Source organism: Leptodactylus fuscus, chromosome 2, assembly GCF_031893055.1.
Source record: "Leptodactylus fuscus isolate aLepFus1 chromosome 2, aLepFus1.hap2, whole genome shotgun sequence".
NCBI classification, from domain to species: Eukaryota; Metazoa; Chordata; class Amphibia; order Anura; family Leptodactylidae; genus Leptodactylus; species Leptodactylus fuscus.
Genome location: NC_134266.1, coordinates 116,809,954 through 116,834,600, shown reverse-complemented (window position 1 = coordinate 116,834,600; position 24,647 = coordinate 116,809,954). Strand labels below are relative to the sequence as shown.

General features: G+C 41.1%; 1 protein-coding gene across 1 annotated transcript; it reads left to right on the top strand.

The window, feature by feature from the left end:
• Positions 1 to 2,645: 2,645 nt before the first annotated feature.
• Positions 2,646 to 24,154, top strand: RPA2 (replication protein A2). The gene is made up of 9 exons (XM_075264575.1): positions 2,646 to 2,727; positions 3,066 to 3,172; positions 6,959 to 7,060; positions 11,499 to 11,612; positions 11,900 to 11,974; positions 13,207 to 13,320; positions 21,940 to 22,059; positions 23,010 to 23,104; positions 23,559 to 24,154. Exons 1-9 carry the CDS (start codon positions 2,712 to 2,714, stop codon positions 23,641 to 23,643), a joined length of 828 nt encoding a protein of 275 aa, XP_075120676.1. The 5' UTR covers positions 2,646 to 2,711; the 3' UTR covers positions 23,644 to 24,154.
• Positions 24,155 to 24,647: the final 493 nt, after the last annotated feature.

Genomic DNA, 24,647 nt, shown 5'->3' with positions numbered 1-24,647 from the left:
TATGGAGTTGTGACTATTTCACAACACCAATAGGTAAGAGACTAACTACCGTATTTTTCGGACTATAAGACGCACTGGACTATAAGGTTAGAGGAGAAAAATAGGGGAAAAAAATTTTCAGGTAAAAAATGGTAAAATATTTAATGTATGGGAGTTGTAGTTTTGGAACAGCTGCAAGGCCACATTGACAGGTGACCCTGCAGCTGTACAGGGATGTATAGGGCGTTTTTTTGTGGGGCCAGGTGCGTCTTATAGTCCGAAAAATATGGTACATATCATCACCAAGAGTGTTTATAATTAGAGATGAGCGAGTACTGTTCGGATCAGCCGATCTGAACAGCACGCTCCATAGAAAAGAATGGATGCACCTGGTACTTCCGCTTTGACGTCGGCCGGCCGCTTAACCCCCCCGCGTGCCGGCTACGTCCATTCATTTCTATGCGAGCGTGCTGTTCGGATCGGCTGATCCGAACAGTACTCGCTCATCTCTATTTATAATTACTACACTATATTGGCGCTAGGTGTCTCTCCCATATTATCAAATTGGCATGAGACAGAGACAAAAATGGACCCGAAATCCTATTCAACCTTTTCCGGACGAAGTCAACTTGTTCAGAATTTCACCACAAATTATCCGCAAATAGGTGATGAAAAAAAAAATGCCGTAAAAACATCACTTAACATTTTAGCCTCCTGTCACAGGTGCATTGCAAGGATACTGATTAGAGGCACTCACCTTTAACCCCTTCCCACTGCGGTCATTTTTCAATTTTGACTCCCCCTCCCTTCAAAACTCCATAACTTTTTTATTTTTCTGCTCTCAGAGCCATATGAGGTCTTAATCTTTGAAGGACAAATTTTTCTTCATGATGCCACCATTAATTATTCTGTGTAATATAATGGCAAGCTGGAAAAAATTTTAGAATGGGGTGGATTTGATGAAAAAGTTCATTTGTGTGACTTTCTTACAGGCTTTGTTTTTACGGCATTCACTGTGCAGAAAAAATGACGTCACCTGTATTCTATCTTTTGGTGCGATTCTGCGGATATCAAATTTATATAGTTTTACTTACATTTTAACAAAAATCCAAAACTGTGCAAAAATACGCCATACACGTGTAACTTTTTTATACTTCTGTGTACGGGGATGCATAGGACGTCTTATTTGCGGGACCAGGTGTACTTTTTAGTTACAATATGCCATTTTGGAGAATTGTTATTGTTTTGATCACTTTTTATTCAAATTTTTATCAGAGGCAAAACAGTGAAAAAAACATGGTTTGGCACTTTAGATTTTTTTTCTCACTACGGAAAAATACGAGAAAAATATTTTTATAGATTTGTAGAGTGGGCGTTTTCGGACACAGCGATACCTAATGTGTATGTGTTTCACAGTATTTAAGTTTAAGTACTTTTATAAGTATTCTAGGGAAAGGGAGGCGATTTGAACTTTTATTATTTTTTATTTTACTTTTTAAATTTTTTTATGCATTTATCAGACCCCCTAGGTTACTAAATGCCACCAAATACCTTTAGCAGTGTTTTATGGGGTTCTCAGCGAGCACATTGTATCTTCTGCATTTGTTTACTTCTATAACTTCCTCTTCTGTGTTTCTTACAAGTTCCAGGATACCTCACTTCTCCCCCCTCCCTGTTTCCTTACCTAACCCGCCCACTATACTCTCAGCAGCCATGATTAGAATGCTAGCTATCCATCACCACACCTCCCTCTTCCCTTTTTCCCTAGCTAGCCAGCCCACTTCACCGCCAGCAGCCATCTTTGTGATGGCGCCAGGCAGCTCACACACTGATAACGCAACCTCACAGAACATAGCAGGAAGTAAAGGTAAGTATGCTGGATGGGGTGTAGTAAGGGAAGGAGACGGGAAGCGAAGAGACAGGAGGGGATAGCTGGGCATGGGATGAGCGTAGTGAGGGGATGGGAGGGGGGGGGGGGATATAGTATGTGACCCCCGTCTGCGGAAGATGGAGAGTTGCAAGCTACTATAAAAAGGTGTCTGGGGTGATTATGGTAATTATTCACTTTTGATAATAAAAGTGATTTATAAAGTAGATGGGGAGGAATATTTAATTGAAGGTACAAATGTCTTTTTATCCCAGCCAACCCCTTTAACTACTTACATTTGCAAAAACGTTTAGCTTTTAATTTTTTCTATAACTATGTATGTGATCGTGGGAATACCCCTCTTTGAGGGGTTAAATACCTCTCCATAGTCATGTGTGAATATTCCCTTATACTGACCAGTTATCATGAGAATTTGAGAGTATAAACAAGGCTATAATAGGAGCTCAGTGCCTAGGGCTGCATGAGCTGTAACCACAGTCCTAACTCTACATCCTATTACTAAGCACTGACAGTGGCTCGTAACAAATGGTGACGGCTGGACAAGCTCTAACCTCAATATTCTGCGCAAGCGCACAGACACACTGGGAGGAGCCGGACACGTGTCGTATTGAATGCGACATCACACAGACCGTGGACGCTGCCATCCTTCCCTCATCAAGCGCGCCATAGTTGATGATGAAGTTTTACGTCAGGACACAAAGCTGCTGATTGGCCACGAGGGATTGGCGCGCTGTCGGAGAAGGCCTGTGATTGGTTATTGGACAGGGGTTGCGTGGGTGGAGATTTTGATTGGCTAGGTATTCAGAGCGCGCCAACTGGCCTGCTGAAGTAGGAGACGGACAATATGTGGAACAATCACGGTGAGTTCTTTAACAAGCGGTGGATGGCTGTTTTATGGCTTGTGTTGAACAGCGGCTACGTGACTTTCTAGTTTCAGTAGCCGGGCAGCTTTTTGTGTCATTCACATAAGTAATGTAGCACTAAGTGAAGCTGTGAGTCAACTCGTGTGCAATATGTCATTGGTAATGTTCGGTCTATTATCTAATGACCATTCCCATAACACCATAGGGCACTATATAGTCTGCTTTTGACTCTCTGGTAGAATTTGTGTTATTGTAAGTGCAGTTATGTGTAACTGTAACACATGGATAACACTACTCTGCAAACTGTCTTTTTCTGAATATTTTTTTGTGTGTAGGAGGTTTTGATGGCGGTTATGGTGGCTCTGGGATGGGAGGAGGTGGATACATGCAGTCACCTGGAGGATTTGGATCTCCAGCTGCTACCCAGGGAGAAAAGAAATCGGTATGTATTATTGCTCATTTACTTTGAGTACAGTAGTAATTCACTGAGATGATGGTTAAAGATGTTGTCCAGGCAACATGGAAGTGAATCATACCTGTTCCCGATACTCCGGTGTCCTCCCAGTGTGGTCCGGTCCTGCTGATCTAGCGTCTTCTCAAAGTGAAAATCCTCGTTGTCTGTGATGTCACAATTCCCTTCCACTGAAGATGCTGATTGGCCTCAGGAAGAGACCCATGATGTCACAGGTAGTGACATCTTAGGCCCTTCACTGAGGCCGTTGATTGGCTTCAGCGATCACATGTGGCTGGGACTTCTGCCATTCGTCAACGCTGTAGAAGTATGGACCGTGCTGGGAGACGTCGGGTGCCTTATTAAAAAAAAAAAAAAAAATGTTATCCCCTCCACTGTCCCAGAACTAGTTAAATTATTTCTTATCCAGTTTTGCTGGAGCAAGTTCTTTTAAAGAGGTTGTCTGGGCAAATCAAATTATTCTTAAAAGAGGGAAGGGGAGGTGGAAAAAAAAATCATACTGTTTTGTCCCTCCTGCTCTGGGGCCATTCATATAACATGTATTTTATTTGAACAGCTATGATTTGATACAGAACAAAATGTGTTGAAGATGTTGCTCAACATCCCCATAGACTTCTGTTGATAAAACAAATTTAAAAAGTGACTGCTTTGACTCCATTTTACCTCCAGTACTTCATAAACCATTGTATTTAATGGAAAGAAAAACAGAGTCTGTCAAGCTCTTTAATCTGCCCATATGAGCAATGGATTGAAATGTAGACATAAAGGTGAGTGAAAATAACAAACAGCTATTTTTCCTGGATGTCTGGTCCTCTTCATATGCCTTGCCTCTTCTAGGTCCTGAATAACATCAGTTTTCCCCAGGTCACTGCTAACCTCGCAACACTGGGTTAAAACACGAGGTTAGTTCACTTCATGTGACTGAGACCTTGGGGTGCATGATGTCGTCCAGGAACAAACTTTGAGGTACTGGTGGATGCCCTGGAGAGGTAAGGCAAGGGAGCATAACTGTTTGGTATTGTTACTTTCCTCTGCTCATTAGACCTAAGAGTATAATATCACTTTTAGAAACTAATGGGAAGGAGGCGAACCACACGAATATTCTTTTGAAATACAATTTATAAGGTTTATCCATCTCTACACACCAGTATTTATGGCTCTGTTGAAATAAGCAGATTAGCTTTTAATGTAAAGACTGATGTGTATGTGTTTCTGCTATAAAAAAAACAAACAAAAACATTTGTTAAACAGATGTGCTGAACAGACAGCAGGGACATATAGGCTCCATGCATTGTGTACATTGTCAGTGTGTTTTTCACAAGACAAAAGATCGGAGCTTCTATTGTCCTATAAGTTCAGGACAGGTCTACAGCAGATAATTCAACTGAATGGGAGCTGAGCCACTCTACAGGGCATGTAGGAATCTGCATTTGTTTTTTTCAGTATGAGCAGCTGATTGGTGGGCATGTTAAATGTTAGGGCTAGTTCACATGTGAATAGGGTGTGGCGGAATTTGGTCCGGAAAAAAAACGCTTCAGGAATTAGGAAGCAGTTTTTGACATTGAGGCGTTTTTTGGTAAAAACCGCCTCAAAAACAACCAGGCGGTTTTTCCCTCCAGCACAGTGAATGGACCTGAAAAAACCACGACGTGGTTTTGTGGTGTGAATTTTGCCACAAACCGCGACATGGTTTTTTGCCTCCCATTCACTTGTATTGATTTTTTTTTGAGGCGGAATCCGCCTCAAGAAAGGGCAGCTCGCTTCTTTTTTCCTCTAGTGGGAACAAACTGCTAGTGGAAAAAAGACTGCTAGCGGTCTACATAGACCTCTATTGTGAGGGGGCAGATTTTGAGGTGGTTTCCGTGCCAAAATCCACCCCCTCTTGCCCTGTGTGAACAGGGCCTTACACAATCTCTTGACATAGGCATATGCTGTTCAGTTAGACTACTCCAGTATATTAAAAATGTAATTGTAATTTTTTTTTCCACTGGGTGTCTCTCATGGCCAAATTTAAACTGCTGTTATTATACTGTGGGGTCTCTTCAGACCCCAGAGCAGTGTTTCCCATCCTTTTCACACTCTGGGAAACCCTAACAAATAAATTTCACCAAAAGACAATTTTCACTTGTAAATTTAGAAAACCTCAACGGTGGCTCAGTGGTTAGTACTGTAGCCTTGCAGCGTTGGAGTCCTGGGTTCGAATCCTGCCAGGAATAACATCTGCAAGGAGTTTGTATGTTCTCCCAGTGTTTGCTTGGATTTCCTCCCATACTCCAAAGACATACTGATAGGGAAAAAAATGTACATTATGAGCTTTATAACAGGCTCACAATCTACGGTTAAAAAAAAAAAACAACTCCCCAAAAAACCACATCAAAACTGCATGAATTTTTCCATTGCATTTGTAACCACATCACAACTGCATCCTCAGAGCTACATTAGGGCTCGTTCACACGTGGGGCGGGGTTTGACACCGAGAGAGACACGGCGAGCCGCGTCACTCTTGGGTCAAAACCCACCTGCCACGACCTTCGCGGTCGCGGCTTTCCCCTCCCCAGCCGGCTCAAATGAATGAGCCGACATCAGAGGGTGTTGCCGCTAGGCGGAAGCCACAGCTCGGTGCGCCGCGGCTTCCGCCTGAAGAAAGGGTAGCTTTTTTTTTTTTCCACTATCGGCGGCTGCCGATAGCGGTAAAATGAAAGCTAGTGCTCTCCATAGACCACCATTGAAATGGGTGGATTATGACGTGGATTCTGCTGTCAAAATCCACCCCTTTAGCCCCGTGTGAATTAGCCCTTACCCTATAGTTTCCACCCAGCACATGCGCAAATTCACCTTTTACCATCACCAAACATGCACTATATGGCCCCCAGTCACCTAATAATTCCCCTCACTGGCCACCCATGCACGTAATTGTAGCCCCACATTAATTGTGCTACAGAAATAATAATAATTAAAAAATAACAAAAAACATTCTCAGTGCTTTGTAGCGCAGCGGTTTTCCTTCTTCTTATCTGCAGTTTGATCCATCAGGTCTTCTGTAAACATCACTATCTGATCCTTGAGTAATATAACAGAAAGCTAAAGCCTTCCTGTTGCATCGTTCTATTCATTTACATTAGGTATCGTAAGGATGCCACTGTAGTTAAAAGGGGACATGTAGCCTTTTCCCCACTGAATTGTTGCCACGCCCTGTTTGAGAATCGTTGCCCCCTAGTATAATAAGAGGAGGACCAAAGGAGGTGAGGTGTGAACCCCCAACCCATGCTGTCCTCGGCACTTCTGACTGTAATGTGGCATTGCAACTCTTGAGTCTATTCATCACCATCATTGGTCCCTTACAATAAACAGAAGTGCCGAAGATAGAAGGAAGTCGTGCAGGAGAGGTGAGTAACGCTTTGTTCTATTGTTTCCTCGCCAGAGTATAATAGCAGGTTCTGTTCGATCTTAATGAAACCACTGGGCGAAACTCAAGACATCTCTTGTGGGGTTCGTCCAACACCTTATCATACTATAAAAGGGTCGTGACCTAAACAATTGAATTTAATCGAGGTAAAATACTCAATTAATTGCAAATTTGAATTGGGTTATAATTGCTCCAGCCATAATTAAGAAGTATAAGCAGAAAGTAGAGAAGCCAAAAGAACATGTCTTGCAGGACTCTGAGTGAGCTGGATAGACTGATTACACTACATAATGTTGTAGCAGACAATTTATAATTTTATTTATTTTTTTCCTACCCCTTCCCGCTACAAGAGGTCAAGAGCACAACAAATAGTTCCATGTACTGTGTCTCAGCTGCTCTCTGCCGCTCAGAGTGATGAGCTTTTCAAGATAGGAGAAGTTGAGCTTTCTCAAGTAAGTACATTGGCCTTTTTCTTTACTCTGTGAATGTCTGTCTGTTCAAAACAGATGACACATTGGTTTGATGTATCAGTGCTTGCAATGTTTTGTGTTTTTAGACCTACGTCTGAATAAACACATTATGATGAAAGGGTATGTATTGTATTTGAAAAACGCGGACACAAAATGTACATTGTATGCAGGCCTTATTCACATGGTCGGCTATTTGCATCAGTGAATGTGCCAAAACCAGATTACACGGAAATAAGGCAAAGCCAAGTGCATTAACCTTTTCTCTGCCAGGGGTTTTCTGATTTTTCTCTCCTCTGACTGCCGAGGCAATTTTCATAGTTTCGAGATGACCTGAAGAACTTGGTGTCATTTTAGAGATGGGATTCTAATCTTTAAAATGAAGCCAAGATCTTCTTAATCCTAACAGATCTTGAGATATCTACATTAGAAGCAAGGACATTTTAAGTTACGTCCTTAGTTACAGAAGTGCCTCCCTGGGAGGATGTATAGATATGTGGCTGGCAGGGAAAGGGTTAATTAGCGAATTATATTTGAAAAATTTAGTTCAATGTGAGTCGGCAAATAGATGGTGTAAAGTAAAACAGAAGTGACTAAGTGTGCATTAAATTTATCATCCAGTATGAGTTGGTTTTGGTTCTCTTATTTATTATCTACTAACTTCCGTAGTGTAATCAGCAGTTGTTGCTTCAGTGTTGCATTAGTTGTTTAGTGGCCATATTCTGGAACTGACACAGCTCCATACACTGTATAGCACCTGGGAAGATGACTACAAGCTCAGTCCCATTAATACAGGGTACATAGTTTTGGATATTGGCTTTTGGGCTAAATTCTGACTACTGGCAACCCATTCTTTCCTCAGCAGTCTTGGTGTTGATCACAATTTTTTTTTTTTATCACCCACTTTTTGAGGATTAAGCACATGTACACAATGAGCTTGAGATCTGGGGAGTTACCTGGATGTGGACCTGAAAACTTCAATGTTTTACCGTATTTTTCGGACTATAAGATGCACTTTTTTTCCCCCAAATTTGGGGGGAAAAGAAGGGCACGTCTTATAGGCCGAATGTGGCGCCTGGCACCCGCTCTAATAGAGAGGCGGAAGCCGGCAAGTGATAGACGCCATTACAGGTGCTGGGGCCTGAGACATCGCTGCCCTGCCCTGCATGAAGCCAACAGCAGAGGCGATGCTATTCCGCTCCTCCGTCCCCCCGCCGCTGGCTTCATGCAGAGCAGGGCAGCGATGTCTCAGGCCCCGGCGTCTATCCCTCCCCGGCATCCGCCTCTCTAGTACAGCGGATGCCGGGTCAGTATCAGCGGCCCCTTCTCCCCCGAACCTGTGCCTCCCCCGTACCTGTAAAGATGCAGGCCGGCTCCTGCGTGGCGATATCGCAGTAGCCGACCTGTCCGGGTGACAGCCGGGAGCCTACTGAGGCTCCCCGGCCTGTCACTGCTGTATTAGTATTGCGGCTGGTCTCTATGACCAGCCGTAATACTAATAGACAGAATGTCCCATAGACGGCAATACAGTTGTATTGCCGTCTATGGGACTTGCGATCAAGTGACCGCAGGTTCAAGCCCCGGTTGGGGAATAAAATAGTAAAAGAAAAAAAAAAAAAAGCTTTAAAAATATATAATAAAAATATGAAATAAATAAAAGTTCTAAATCACCTCCTCTCCCTAGAATATATATATAAAAGTAGAAAATCATATATCATAAACCACCGGGGTTTTTTTTCAATAAAAGGTGATCTAAGCAATAGATATTCCCCAAAATGGTATAACTAAAAAGTACATCTGGCCCCGCAAAAAAACCACTCTATGCATCCCCGTACAGCTGCAGGGTCACCTGTCAATGTGGCCTTGCAGCTGTTGCAAAACTACAACTCCCATATATTAAATATTTTACCAGTTTTTGCTTCAAAATTTTTTTTTCCCTATTTTCTTCCTCTAAAACCTAGGTGCGTCTTATAGTCCGAAAAATACGGTAATCACTTTTGCCTTGTGACATGGTGCTGGAAAAAGCATTGTTAAAGGGGTTGTCCAATGAAAAGCATCCGATCTATACTGCTAGTTTATGTGGATTTAAGACTTTTCCTAAATACATTGCTTTATCAAAACTGCTTTGTTTGGCCGCTATCTTAATTTATTCACTTCATTGTTGACACTGCGTTTCTATGGCCACTGGGCTTATCTGCTTATTTCCCAAGTGATGTAGCTGCCCTCTCTCAGGGGGGGAGGGAGGGGCTGACAAGCAATGGAGCTCCTCAGATAGGGGAGGTGAGAGCTCTGGGATTACTTTGCTGTCTATCTTCAGCTTTTCCACTTATCAGCTGGTTTACCGTATATACTCGAGTATAAGCCGAGGCCCCTAATTTTACCACAAAAAACTGGGAAAACTTATTGACTCGAGTATAAGCCTATGGGGGAAATGCAGCAGCTAATGGAAAATTTCAAAAATTAAAATGGTCGGAGTTTTTGGGTGCAGTAGGTGCTGGGGAAGGAGGGGAGGGGGTGTTATGGTTGTCTGTCTGCCCCTTCCCTGAGCTTGAGGACTGTTTTTTTTTGTTTTTTTTGTTTTTTGTTTTTTTTTTTTGTTTTTTTTTCTTCCTCCACTTGGAATTCAGTCTGGCTGAATATAGGGTATCTGCAGTGCTCCTATTAACCCCTTCCCGATGGAACAGGAGCACTGCAGATCCCCTATATTCAGTAGACCGGGCACTGTCAGACACAGGGATACCTAATGTGTATGTGTTTTATATGTATTCTAGGGAAAGGAGGGATTTACAACTTTTTTTTTTTTTTTTTTTTAAATCTTTTTTTTTTTTTTTTTTTTGCACTATTTTATGTGAGATTCTATACATTAATATTGTGGCTGGTCATAGATTCTCCCCCCCCCCTCCCCCTCCTAAAAAAATAAATAAATAAAAATAAATAATTTTTTTTTTTTTTGCTGACTAGAGTATAAGCCGAGGGGGGCTTTTTCAGCACAAAAACTGGGCTGAAAAATTCGGCTTATATTCGAGTATATACGGTAATTGAATGTGGCTGATAAGGGCTGAGATAAGGAGTGCGTTACCTCTGTATGTGATGCAAGCTGACTCACATCCAGCTCTGCTACATTGGTTTCCACATCAGCTTTATACTGTGGTAATGCATTTACGACCAATCCCTCATTACTCACTGCAAACAGCAGAACAAGTGAAACCCCGCCCACCAATGTGCTGAGAAGTCCCGGAAGCGAAGAAAGCACAGAGCCCTGCAGGCTTAAATTAATTTGGGATCATGGGGAGTAGTTGTTCTTGAAGGATGTTTAGCTACCATTCATTGTTGTTGTGGCATTGTTCTTAGATAAAGTTGAGTGAGCCCAACTCCCTTGGATGAAAAGCAAACCCACACAAGAATTGTGTGAGGATGTTTTACTGTTGCCATGGTAGTGCTAACCTTCTCTTACCTGGATAATCATTCTTGTAGATGTCCCAGTCTGAAGGGGGCTTCATCAGAGAAAATAACTTTACCCCAGTTCTCTGCAGACACACTAGAAATAAGCACACAAAACTAAATGGTATCTGTACAGATGTTATTGAACATCTTTATTATGAGTAGAGATGAGCGAGTATATTCGATCGAATACCTCCGCCGTAGTTCTTGGTGTAAAAAAAAATGACAGGGAAGGTGGGAGGGGGCATCAAATTTTTACTGCCCCTCGCACCTTCCCTGGCGCTTTTTTAAACTAAGAATTATGTGGCGGAGGTATTCGATCGAATATACTCGCTCATCTCTAATTATGAGTAAACATAGAATTATATAAAATGGACAAAATTAGGAAGTTAAAACTAAACTGATGTAAATGGTAATAAATCTAGCAAGCTGCCCATGCCACACCCCTGTCCTGGAAAATAAAAATGAAAAAATATGATATGCTGTAAAAGTCATGATAAATCTACCCCATTATCTTGACAAGTCTGAGCTTCTATACAGAACAATAGTGTGCGATTTGTATAATAGTCCCTAATAAGAATAGAGTTTAGCCGGGGCAACATGGTGGTTCAGTGGTTAGCACTGTAGCCTTGCAGCACTGTAGTCCTGGGTTTGAATCCCGCCAGGAACAACACATGCAAGGAGTTTGTATGTTCTCCCCGTGTTTGTGTGGATTTCCTCCCATTCTACAAAGACATACTGATGGGGGGAAAAAAAAAAATTAGGAAGTTTGAAATGTACATCGTTGTTCTGCTAATCCGCATTGGTAGATATACCCTTATGCTGAGTATTACTGGGGTTCTGACAGTCCTGAAGAAATTGGCATCAACACGCTATGGAGACCAGCCAACAGTGTAGCATTTATCTTGGTAGTCTTACCAGTTAACAGTTTATTTCCCAAATGAAAAAATGCTAACTGGAATATTAAATGTGTTTTCTTCAGGTGACTATTGTTGGCATAGTAAGACATGCAGAAAAGGCACCAACAAACATTTTATACAAAGTAGATGACATGACTGCAGCATCCATGGATGTTCGACAGTGGGTGGACACAGATGTAAGTTATTTTACCTCTATTTCCTTCCTCCCCAACACTACTACCGTTTGGAGGTGTAGTCATAAAGTAAGAAGTAACTTTTTACCGTGATTGGGAAAGATCTTACTAGAATGCTGAAATCCATAAGCGTCCTACTCCATCTTGCTGTTGCTTCCACGACTTATACAGCTGTCTACCGCTTGTTGAGTGAACATAGCCTTAAATATTCCTTTTCACATGTTTTCTGGTAATGCTATTTGAAGAGTTGAGTTGTTTTCATTCTAGAACATTGTGTTATGTATTTGCAGGAAGTAAGCCATGAAAATGTTGTGGTACCACCTGGAAGTTATGTGAAAGTGTCTGGTCATCTTCGCTCATTTCAGGTATAGTTGTTATGACAGACCACCAATCACAAATAGACTTCACTGCTTTTGTATTAGGCTAAGGCCCTGTGTTGTGGAAACACAGGGTTTTTGTGTTGCAGATTTTGCTGCATTTTGTTGGGCCAAAGACATGAGTGGATTTAACATAAGGAAAACGTCTAAGAGTCCACTTTTAGGTTTTCAATTCTTTTTCAAGCCAGTCCTGACTTTGGCTCAAAAAAAAAAAAAGCAGCAAAAATGCTGCATTTCCGCAATGTGGAGCCTTAGCTTCAATGACAAAACAGTTGCAATTTTTGATGTTTTTTGTCTGTAATGCTGCATGACTGTGGAGAAATGTTTTCTGTACATATGCAAAATGAATTTGAATTCCTCTGTGGGATTTATGGATGCCAACGGTTTCCTTTTGGTATCTATGGGGCTTCTAGTAACTTGATTTATGGGTTATGTGCAACCCCAATTCTAATAAAGTTGGGTCTTTTTAAAGAAAACTTGCCTGATGGCATGCGCAGTCGGCTCTGCCATCTGACCTTGACCAGAGTTGACTGCACATGCCCAACAGCCATAGCTTACTATGTAATCGGCCATTTTCTTGTGGTTGCTGGGCATGTGCAGTTGGCTCTGCTCAAGGCCTGATGGCAGAAGATGCCTAGAAGATTGAAACCCAGGACGGAAGAAGACGCAGGGAGAGGCCGTTCCTGAAGAAGATGGAGGCAGTGCTGGAGAGTTCTCTCACAGCATTGGGGACGCCCCCAGTGCTGCAAGAGAACTCATTTACATACAGACGAAAACCGGGGTTTCTACCAAACGGCGGTGCGAAGAAGAAAATAAAAGGTAGGAGAAGAATAGCCTTTTTTAAGGCTATTTCTACTTGTGATCGAGGAAAAAATGTGATTTTAATGATCGAATCCCTTTAAAAAGTGAACACTTATTTCCCATCTAGACAAGAGGCGAGTTTGTTACCGCTAAGGGGTATGACTGCTGGACTCATTAGTGATTACCGTCCCCACATATTGTCACTGGAGCAGTGATGCACATGCTCAACTGCAGTACATTCACATCTATAATGCTTCTGTTAAAGTGATCTCCATTAGTGTCATAGAAGTGAATGGAGTTGTGGTTAGGGCCCTCAGGGAGGGAAGTGTTGATCGTGGGAAAACCCCCATTTAACTTTTGTGTGTGTGTTGTTTCACTAGAAAAAGCATTAATCTTCTAATTTTTTCTCTTTTTAACAGAATAAGAAAAGTGTTGTTGCATTTAAGATTGCACCTATTGAAGATATGAATGAATTCGTTTCTCACATGTTGGAAGTCGTTCAGGCTCATATGAGTCTCAATGCCCAAAGTAACGTAAGTGCGCTATTAACACACAAGAGGTGTAAAATGGGACACAAATTATTTAGTATGCCAGAACTGTTTTTCCACTGTGGTCCTGCACTTAAATTAATTTTTAATTGTCTATATACTATAGGCACTGAACAACACCAAAATATGTAAAAAAAAAAAAAAAAAAAAAAAAAAAAAGCCATGTTTCTAAGCTATGCTGAAGAAGTCTTTCAGATGATTCATCCTTCCTTGTAGTCTAAATGCACGAGTAGGCCATACTTGTGCACTTGGACTGAACACCGCTTTGTGGATGGGATGGCTTCATTTAAGTACTGTAACAATCTGGCTGTTCAGGGGCTCTCTGCATCTTTACTTTGTATGATGCAGTAAGTTTCACTCACATGTATTCCCTGAAATACCCAGTCTACGCACGCACGCACGTTGCCAAATGAGACTGTTGTGTGAATACTAAATATGGCTAAGCAAGCTGATATAATGGCGACAAAGCTGTTGATTAGCCATTAGTCACTGAACAAAAAGTGTGTGTACAGTGTATGCATTGAAGGCTTTAAGAAGCGCTCAAGTTAGCGCGAAACGGCTGTTGCCTTTTTCTCGCCACAGTTGCTGTTCCTTCCCTCCCTATGGTTGTTTTTTTTTATGAAGCACTTTTCCTAATAAAGGATCATTTTTAGAAGATGATGAGTGTGAGTGCCATTCCTGTTTCTGCTTCTATATTGTTTATTCCATAAATAAATAAATATATATATATATATATATATATATATATATATATATATATATATATATATATATTTAATTATATTTGGATGTTGAGCACCCCCGGACTTATCACACATACTGGTTGTTTCTTCGTGAAAACGTTACCGTATTTTGCATCTTTGATTTGATCCATACATGTTTGTCACTAGCAGTGCCATCCTTATCTTTTTTTGGAATATATATATATATATATATATATATATATATATATATATATATATATATATATATATATATATATATATATATAATTATATCCTATTAATATTATAAATGTGAAAGTTTGTGAGTTTGGATGTTTGTGTGTTTGGATGTTTGTTAGTCAATCACGCAAAACCCGCTCGACCGATTTGGCTGAAATTTTCCACAAACATAGTCACTACACTGGATTGCGCAATAGGCTACTTTTCGTCACAACAGCGCACATACGTTTGTGCCAGGACCCCCACAAAACCCAAACTCACACCACCATCTCTGCAATCTCACACACTTTGGACCATAGCAAGCCCCAAAATTCATATTGCCCTCTACAGCCTCGCCCCTAACCCCACACAATCACATATACATATACTTTACCACTTTGCCCCTCACCTGAACGATACTCCAGGAGGCTACCTCTTTAACGCTCTGGAGCAGCCATGTTTGCCGACCCCCACCGCTCTGACAATCCGCGACACCGCCCACCCATGTAAATACCCCTAGGAGGTCTAATAAATGCAAAAAAAAAAGTTTAAAAAAAAGTAAAATATAAAAACAAATAAAAAGGATTAAAAATTCAAATCACCCCCCTTTCCCTAGAACACATATAAAAGTAGTTAAAAACTGTGAAACACATACAAGTTAGGTATCCCCGCGTCCAAAATCGCCCGCTCTACAAAGCTATACAAATATTTTTCCTGTTCGGTAAACAGCGTAGCGGGAAAAATGATCAAAAGTGCCAAACCGCCGTTTTTTCACTCTTTTGATTCTGATAAAAAGTGATCAAAGCAATAACATTTCCCGAAAATGGTAGAACTAAAAAGTACACCCGACCCCGAAAAAAAAAAGCCCTATACATCCCCGTACACGGACGTATAAAAAAGTTACGGCTGTCGGAATATGACGACTTTTCAAAAAAAAATGTTTTAACACAGTTTTGGATTTTTTTAAGGGGTCACAATGTAAATAAAACCATATAAATTTGGTATCCCCGGAATCGTAACGAAACACAGAATACAGGGGACATGTCATTTTGGTTGCACAGTGAACGCCGTAAAACCAAAGCCCCTAAGAGTCGTAGAAATGCATTTTTTTGTCAAATCCACCCCATTCAGAATTTTTTTTACCTGCTTCCCAGTACATTATATAGAATAATTAATGGCTCCATCATGAAGAAAAATTTGTCCCAAGAAAAATTAAGACCTCATATGACTCTGGGAGCGGAGAAATAAAAAAGGTATGGGGTTTAGAAGGAGGGGAGTCAAAAATGAAAAACCAAAATAAAAAAATGCCATTGACGGGAAGGGGTTCACTTCAAATACCTCTGTCCCAAAGTCACTATGTAAAGTTTCTCACAACACCGTATATATAGCAGCTCAAATACAAAGTAACTTCAACACAAAAGTCTCACGTATTCTCTGAATTACAGCAAAAACAAGATACAAAGTTACATTTCATATCCCATCCCTTATACACAGTACGAAAACCTTACCCACACCTGTATATACCCACTGCTACAATCACCGCAGACGAAGTCGCGGGTACCAGCTAGTATAGAATAAATAATGGAGGCATCATGAAGAAAAATTTGACCCAGGAAAAATTAAGACCTCATATGGCTCTGGGAGCGGAGAAATAAAAAAGTTCTGGGGTTTAGAAAGAGGGGAGTCAAAAACAAAAATCAGAAAATGCCATCGACGGGAAAGGGTTAACTTCAAATACTTCTGTCCCAAAGTCACTATGTAAAGTTTCTCACAACACCGTATAGCAGCTCTAATACAAATTAACTTCAACACAAAAGTCTCATGTGCTCTCAGAATTACAGCAAAAACAAGATACAAACTTACATTTCATATCCCATACCTTATACACAGTACGAAAACCTTACCCGCGCCTGTATATACACACTTCTACACTTTTTGTTTTGTTTTTTTTCTTCTGTATTTTTATTAAGTCACATGATGCAGGAAATGTTGATGTATGGTATTGATTTTTTTTTAACTGTTGGAAACAATGATTTCCCACATCATCATGTTATTTGGTGTTGGCTCGTCCTTAGTCACATGACTATAGGACAGAATGACAGAAATGATTTTTCACCGTCTTACCTTACAAAAAACGTTACAAAAAGTATTCAAAAAAATCATATGCACCCCAAAACAGTTCCAAGAGAAAGCACTGGTTTGTCCTGTAAAAAATAAGCCGTCAACCAAAAAATAAAAATGTTTTGCATCTCTTGAGATGGTAAAGCAAATATAGATTTGTGTTCTACAAAATTAGCAACGCATAAAAATGAATAAAGAAATGGGGGGGGGGGTGTCTTAGCATGGGACCTGAGTATATGCATCTTCTCTGAGCGCCGTTCTATACTCTCTTGCACCGAGTGAAAGGCCAGTGATATGAAGTATGGACCTGAGGTGCTCAGTTTCAAAAATTTTCTCCATCTCCATTCCCTTCATGATCTCACCAAGTGTAGGAGCATCAATCCAAGGTTAAGGCACTGAGACCATTCATCCTGGTATCAGGAGGAGCTGCAGTCTTTCCACTGACCTCATAATATATCTATACAGTCCCTAGCCCGCCCCAAGAGAAGCTGTGGGAACTTGCTTCCCTGCTATTATCTCCTATGTGTGTGTGTGTGCAAACAGGAAGCGGAGTCATCAGCAGCCTGTGCTGTATATACCCATAGGAAACAATAGCAAAGAGGGTGTACAATGGTGCACAGAGTCTAATTAGCATATTAATAAAAACAGACTTAGTAAAAAAAAAAAAAACACTGAGGCAATTTACGTACTAAAGGTACGTGTGGAATAACCTTTCTAAAGGCAATGCAAGGATGTGATTAGTTAAAAATGATTTTTCCTAATGATAGAGCCCCTTTAAAATTTTAATTTTCCTTTTTAGAACCTATTCTAATGGAATGTTAATAGAATCTTTGAAACAGCCATGAGGTCTGCAAAATGCAAACCCTACCTCTTGATAAATTCTATAATGGGTGTAGTTTCCAAAATGGGGAAACTTTTGAGGGGTTTTCCCACTGTAGTGGTACTTCAAGGGCTCTGCAACTATGACGTGGCACCTGAAAACTATTCCACTAAAATTTGCCCTCCAAAAACCACCTAGTGCTTTTTCCTTTCTGAGCCCTATCATGTACCCATTAGAGATGAGCGAACAGTGTTCTATCGAACACATGTTCGATCGGATATCAGGGTGTTCGCCATGTTCGAATCGAATCGAACACCGCGTGGTAAAGTGCGCCAAAATTCGATTCCCCTCCCACCTTCCCTGGCGCCTTTTTTGCACCAATAACAGCGCAGGGGAGGTGGGACAGGAACTACGACACTGGGGGCATTGAAAAAAATTGGAAAAAGTCATTGGCTGCCGAAATCAGGTGACCTCCATTTTAGACGAATAGTGGATTTCAAATCCGGGTCATATGAGAATGTGAACTTTGTGACTATGAGACAGGGATAGCTGTACAGGCAGGGATAGCTAGGGATAACCTTTATTTAGGGGGGAATGTTATTAAAAATAACTTTTTGGGGCTCTATCGGGTGTGTAATTGTGATTTTTGTGAGATAAACTTTTTCCCATAGGGATGCATTGGCCAGCGCTGATTGGCCGAATTCCGTACTCTGGCCAATCAGTGCTGGCCAATGCATTCTATTAGCTTGATGAAGCAGAGTGTGCACAAGGGTTCAAGCGCACCCTCGGCTCTGATGTAGCAGAGCTGAGGCTGCACAAGGGTTCAAGCGCACCCTCTGCTCTGATGTAGGAGAGCCGAGGGTGCACTTGAACCCTTGTGCACCCTCGGCTCTGCTACATCAGAGCCGAGGGTGCGCTTGAACCCTTGTGCACACTCTGCTTCATCAAGCTAATAGAATGCATTGGCCAGTGCTGATTGGCCAATGCATTCTATTAGCCCGATGAAGTAGAGCTGAATGTGTGTGTTAAGCACACACATTCAGCACTGCTTCATCACGCCAATACAATGCATTAGCCAGTGCTGATTGGCCAGAGTACAGAATTCGGCCAATCAGCGCTGGCTCTGCTGGAGGAGGCGGAGTCTAAGATCGCTCCACACCAGTCTCCATTCAGGTCCGACCTTAGACTCCGCCTCCTCCAGCAGAGCCAGCGCTGATTGGCCGAATTCCGTACTCTGGCCAATCGGCACTGGCTAATGCATTGTATTGGCGTGATGAAGCAGTGCTGAATGTGTGTGCTTAACACACACATTCAGCTCTACTTCATCGGGCTAATAGAATGCATTGGCCAATCAGCGCTGGCCAATGCATTCTATTAGCGTGAACTGAGTTTGCACAGGGGTTCTAGTGCACCCTCGGCTCTACTACATCAGATTGCTACATCTGATGTAGCAGTGCCGAGTGTGCATCAGATGTGTAGTTGAGCAAAACTGACTCAGCACTGCTAAGTCTCTGCATTCGCATAGGAATGCATTGGCCAGCCTTCGGCCAATCAGCGCTGGCTCTGCCGGAGGAGGCGGAGTCTAAGGTCGGACCTGAATGGAGACTGGTGTGGAGCGATCTTAGACTCCGCCTCCTCCAGCAGAGCCAGCGCTGATTGGTCGAGTTCCGTACTCTGGCCAATCAGCACTGGCCAATGCATTTCTATGGGGAAAAGTTAGCTTGCGAAAATCGCAAACTGACAGGGATTTCCATGAAATAAAGTGACTTTTATGCCCCCAGACATGCTTCCCCTGATGTCCCAGTGTCATTCCAGGGTGTTGGTATCATTTCCTGGGGTGTCATAGTGGACTTGGTGACCCTCCAGACACGAATTTGGGTTTCCCCCTTAACGAGTTTATGTTCCCCATAGACTATAATGGGGTTCGAAACCCATTCGAACACTCGAACAGTGAGCGGCTGTTCGAATCGAACCTCGAACATTTTAGTGTTCGCTCATCTCTAGTACCCATACAGCAGTTTACAACCACATGTGAGTTATTGCTGTGTTGAGGGACAATTGAGTAACAGAATTTGGGTAGGTTTTTCTCCTGAAAATGAAAACTTTAGGGATAAAGTGAAATTTTAGTAATTTTTAATTTATCCAAATGTTAAAAAAATAAATAAATCTGTGGGTAAAAATGCTTACTAAACCTCTTGATAAATTCTGTCAGGGATGTTGTTTCCATAATGAGTTCACTGCCATTATAGTGGTACTCTAGGGGCTCTGCAAATGAGATATGGCACCTGAAAACTATTCCAGCAAAATCTGCTTTTCAACTGTTCAGTGACGCTCCTTCCCTTCAGTATGCTGTCATGTACCCAAACATCAGTGCAAACCCACAAAGGCGGCATTTTTGTGCTCTGGATAAGCGCAACAAACTGTGAGATGTATTTTCTCTTTTTAAACCCTTGTGAATGTGTTAATTTTAAAAGGGTATTCCCACGTCGCATACTCACCAGTATTCACTGCTATAAAATCTTCTTTCTTCCTGGTTTCTCGCATCATTTGGTGGGCGGGGTTTCACATGCAACCTGCCGTTTAGCCCCGCCCCCAAATTTGCATGTAGCTCCGCCAACCCATATTGGACTATGAAGTACAGGCCGCAGCAACTCCATTCTGTGTTACATACAGAGACTGCCTGTCTCTGCCATAATGAACACAACTGAATTAGCTAGCCTGATAACTGGGAGAACAGAAGAAATGAAAGCAGCTCCTCTCCCCTATCTGCTAACAGGAAGCTAGGTCACGTGGTGTAGACACAGGAATAGCTAGATACACAGGCTGGCTCCCCTGCACTTAGCCCCTCCTCCCTCCCCCCTGAGAGCAGCAGATACATCACTTGACTTTTGAGCAGATAAGTCAAGGGCTGTGTCCACATTGAATAAAGTAAGATAGTGGACAAACAAAGCAGTTTTGCTGAAGCAGTTTATTTAGGAAAAGTCTTACATCCACATTAATAAGCAGTATAGATAGGATCCTTGTGATGGGACCCCTTTAAGCCTAAATGAATGTAGTATTGATAAAAAAAAAATGAAATGTCTAAATTTCCCTTCCATATTGTTTTAATACCTGTGAAATGCTTAAAAGGTTAACAAACTTCTCAAATGCCGTTTTGAATTATTTGAGAGGTGCAGTTTTGAAAATGGGGGGGGGGGAGTTAAGGGGGAAGATTTCTAATATATAGGCCTTCATAATTCCCTTCAGAACTGAATAGTTTCCTTTTTTTTTTTTTTTTTTTTTTTTTTATGTAGATTGTGAGCCCCACATAGTTCTCACAATGTACACTTTTCCCTATCGGTATGTCTTTTTTGGAATATGGGATGGAAATCCATGCAAACGCAGGGAGAACATACAAACTCCTTGCAGATAGTTTTATGCCCTTGGCGGGATTTGCACACCAGGACTCCAAGGCTGCAGTGCTAACCACTGAGCCACCATGTGGCCCCCATGTAATTCCCACTTTCTGGAACTGCTTTAGGATATCCCAGGGTGCTGTGTTCCTCAAAGAAATTAAAAAAAAAAAAAAAAAAAAAGGATTTTTGTACTGTCAAATCCTTTGTTGTATTCACTGGGGGACTTTTTTTTTCTTCTTCTCCTTGTTGCAGTAAATTGTGCTAATTATTTAGTGCAACGTGTTTTGCTGCTTTTTAGATACAGATCTCATCAGATATACAGAGGGTACACTATTTTCAGCAGCCCGTGGTCTGATCAGTGATGCAAAGTCTTCCTGTGCCACATAAATGATATTCTGATATTAGAGGAAGTCAGCCTATGGTTCTTTATAGGCAGACTTCCTGTATACACCATAATATGTGTATTGCAGTCTATGCTACTGAACAGAGATCAGATGACAACCCATACAATAAAACTGAAACTTTATTTAACTTTATTTTTTATTGGCCCTTTGCTTACTAACACAGCCCCAATCCTATCAGGCACCTGTACATGTGAATATACAGTCGGTGGTGAGAGAATTTACCCCAGTAATTTTTAGGGATATTCAATATATCTGGTTGCAGAGTCTATTAACCCCCCTCATACCCATAAACTACATACCTGGCAGGAAGCAGACTTGGCTAAATGCAATAGAGGGTTAAAGGGTGGGGGTATATTATTGAGACCTGCACATGTTATTAGGGACACGTCCTGTTTTTATTTGAGATATATAATAAAAGCTACGTTTTAAATATTGTTCATGGGGGGTCCAGAAATATTTAGATGGTACTACCACACCCATTGTCCAATATGAAACTTTATTTAACATGAATCTTTTTTTTTTTTTTTTTTTTTTTTTTTTTTCATCGATCTATGTGCCAAATTTCATTCAAATTTGTTTTTTTGCGTGATTGACACACAAACATCCAAACTTTCACATGTGTGTAAGTACATACAGGTACATCCTTGTAGAACAAGAAAGGGCTCGCTGGACATTTGTAGTCAATGGACGGCTGCAACTGGTTAAAGGGAGTTGTACAGTTTCATTGCTGCATTCCTGAGACAAATGTTTCTGTAATATAAAGTTATATAATTTTCCAATTTATTTTCAGTATCAATTCCTCACTTCTAGATCTCTGCTTGCTGTCATTCAGTCTTCTTACTGCCAGTGGATAAAAATCAGCACATGGTCATGTGATGGACAAAACATCTAATTGACACACTTTTTAATTATCTATTTTATTTTATTTTTTTTTAATTTAGACTGGAGGAGGGGGAACTTCTATGGTGCTCAGCACACCTGGACGAATTGGAAATACCGGAGGAAGCTTCACAGGAGGAAATGATATACAGACGAATGGACTGACACCACATCAGAGCCAGGTAAAAAGCATACAGATAAAATCATCTTTACAACTAAGTAACTTAAAGGATTCTATCATTGGTGTCAGTGATTTTGTCAGAATGAGAATTAATTCACATCGCCATACAATCAAACAACAGAGAACTGATGTTCCCGTGCCAAAACATTTCTGCCAGGAAGATCATAACATCATCAATGACATGAAAATCTTGATCTTAAAAGGGAACTTTAAATCAAGGAAACAGCGACTGATTTATGAGTACAAGGCCATGACCCTATTCAAGACGCTGAATAATAAGCCTCTCCCCCCCCCCCCCCCCTGTAATCCTACCCCTGTGTCCAGTTATAAATATGCAGCCTCTAGAAAGTGTTTTTAGATATATCTGAAGAAGGAGCTCAGAGGAAGCTTCGAAAAGTCATATTCTGTCATCATTATGAGTTAGCCATTAAAAAAAGGTATCACCTACTGAAGACTTGCAAAGTGGTTTTTTTTTTTTTGTTTTTTTGTTTTTTTTATAGCCAATACTGGTGAATCTGCTCAAGTGTATTTGATGTTAGGTTTACACTAGCGTTCAGGTCTCCTCCACTTAGTTCCACATTGGGACCCAAAAGATGGAGACCCTGTCTCTGTTATCCGCAGATCCCATAGACTATAATGGGGTTCACCTAGTTTCCACCGGTTTCATACTGAAATCAGTAGAGAGAAAAATCCTCTTTCATCAAGTATAGAGCAAGGGGCTGATATATCACTTGGTTTACACTACAAAAATGTGAGCGAGCAATTGTTCTGGATCTTGCTAAACAAAAGCTTCCACTTTGAAAATCTTTACTGATGCATCCATTTTGTTCTCAAATTGCAAAATATATTTTAACAGTGGAAACTGTGCAGTATAAATATTTAACATATTGGTGGATGATGGCAAAATATTGCTTGTATTTTGATTGTTTTTGCTTCCGCCCCACCCCATAGATTTTGAGTCTGATTAAAAGCTGCAAAGGAAGTGAAGGCATGGGCTTTGAAGAACTGAAGACAAGGCTTCAGGGAATGAATGTTAATACCATTAAGTAAGTAAAATAAATATGGATACTTCAAGGGGTCACACGGTGGCTCAGTGGTTAGCACTGCAGTGCTGGAGTCCTTGGTTCGAATCCTGCCAAGGGCGAAAAACCATCTGCAAGGAGTTTGTATGCTCTCCTTGTGTTTGTGTGGCCTTCCATCCCATACTCCAAAGACATACTGATAAGGAAAGATGTACATTGTGAACCCTATGTGGGACACCTTCCCCCCCAAATTACTAGGATCCATGAAGACCCAAAAACACATCTATGTACTGTCTAACTTCACACTCTTATATAGAATCAATAGACTTGTACTGTCTGTGGGAAAGCAAACCTGTGAATAACCTCTTATAAGGCGGGTTTGGTTTAGTGGGTGGTTTTTAAGACGTTTACATTTGAAGCGATTTTGTCTTATTACAGATCCTAAATGTCACTTAATGATTTTGCTTATTGCTTTCAGACTAGCTTTGGAATTCCTCAGCAATGAAGGTCACATTTATTCAACAGTGGATGATGATCATTATAAATCAACAGATGGCGATTAGTGAGAAGAAAGAGGGAATCCTATTGGATTGCAATATTGACAACTTTCATCAGCTCTCTTCTCTGAGGCATCCTATTTATACCACATGCTGGTTTGCCTTTTTTCTTGGAATATTAGAGACTTTATTTTGTGGACTTACTTTTGCTGAGAAATATAATTACTTTAAAGCTCAGAATTTGCTTTAGAATGAGGTTCTAGTTTTTTTTTTTTTTTCCTTTTTAAAAGCTATGTAAAAATGTATTTACCCCCATTGCAGTTGTGGCTCTGCGGCACTGTTCAGACTCCACTCTTGAACAGTGGCACTATCACACTGGGGAAAACTAGTTCTCTGAAAGAAGAAAAATGATCTAGCAAACTTCTTTAACCCAGACAAAAAAAAAAAAGGCTTCAGAAGTGCTTGTAAATAGTTTTTCATCACACCAATAAGAATTAAAATCTTTCCTTACTATTGTAACAAATGTATTTGGTCAATACTTAAGTATCAATTTAATTTTTATGTATATTGCACTGCAGTTGAGTTTTGCATCTGATCACACACACCTTTTTTATTTTGATTCTCTCCATCAGCCCTGCGATACTTTGGCACAGCATCACATGGGCAGCTAGAGCAGTGCCATCTCTACTTGCTGAAGGACAGGATTGGCATTCTCTATATTCTCCTATATCTCCCAGCACATCAAGGCCTTCCAGTTAGGGGGCCTCTGCTTTTCTGAAACACTTTTGCTCTTCCCACTTGGCTTGCAACAGTTTAGACATTCCCTTGTCCATCTCAACATGCCACTTCCTGGGTGGTCTTTCATCTCCCCCCCCCCCCCCCTTAGTGGAACCATTTTCAGGCTGCCTTTCCTGAGCATGACTGTTCGAGAGCCTGCACACAGAGTTTACGCTCTCTCATTCTGAACGTAAAACATGTCCAGAGTGAGTGGTGTAAAAAACAGATCCCATTGACTTTAATGGGTGCTGGCATACGCACACTCCCCATTGAAATCCATGGGAGGCTTTTTT

Coding starts and splice junctions, on each gene's coding strand:
- RPA2 (XM_075264575.1), top strand. Junction 11,975..13,206: donor GTCATCTTCGCTCATTTCAG/GTATAGTTGTTA, acceptor TCTTTTTAACAG/AATAAGAAAAGTGTTGTTGC. Junction 23,105..23,558: donor ATGAATGTTAATACCATTAA/GTAAGTAAAATA, acceptor TATTGCTTTCAG/ACTAGCTTTGGAATTCCTCA.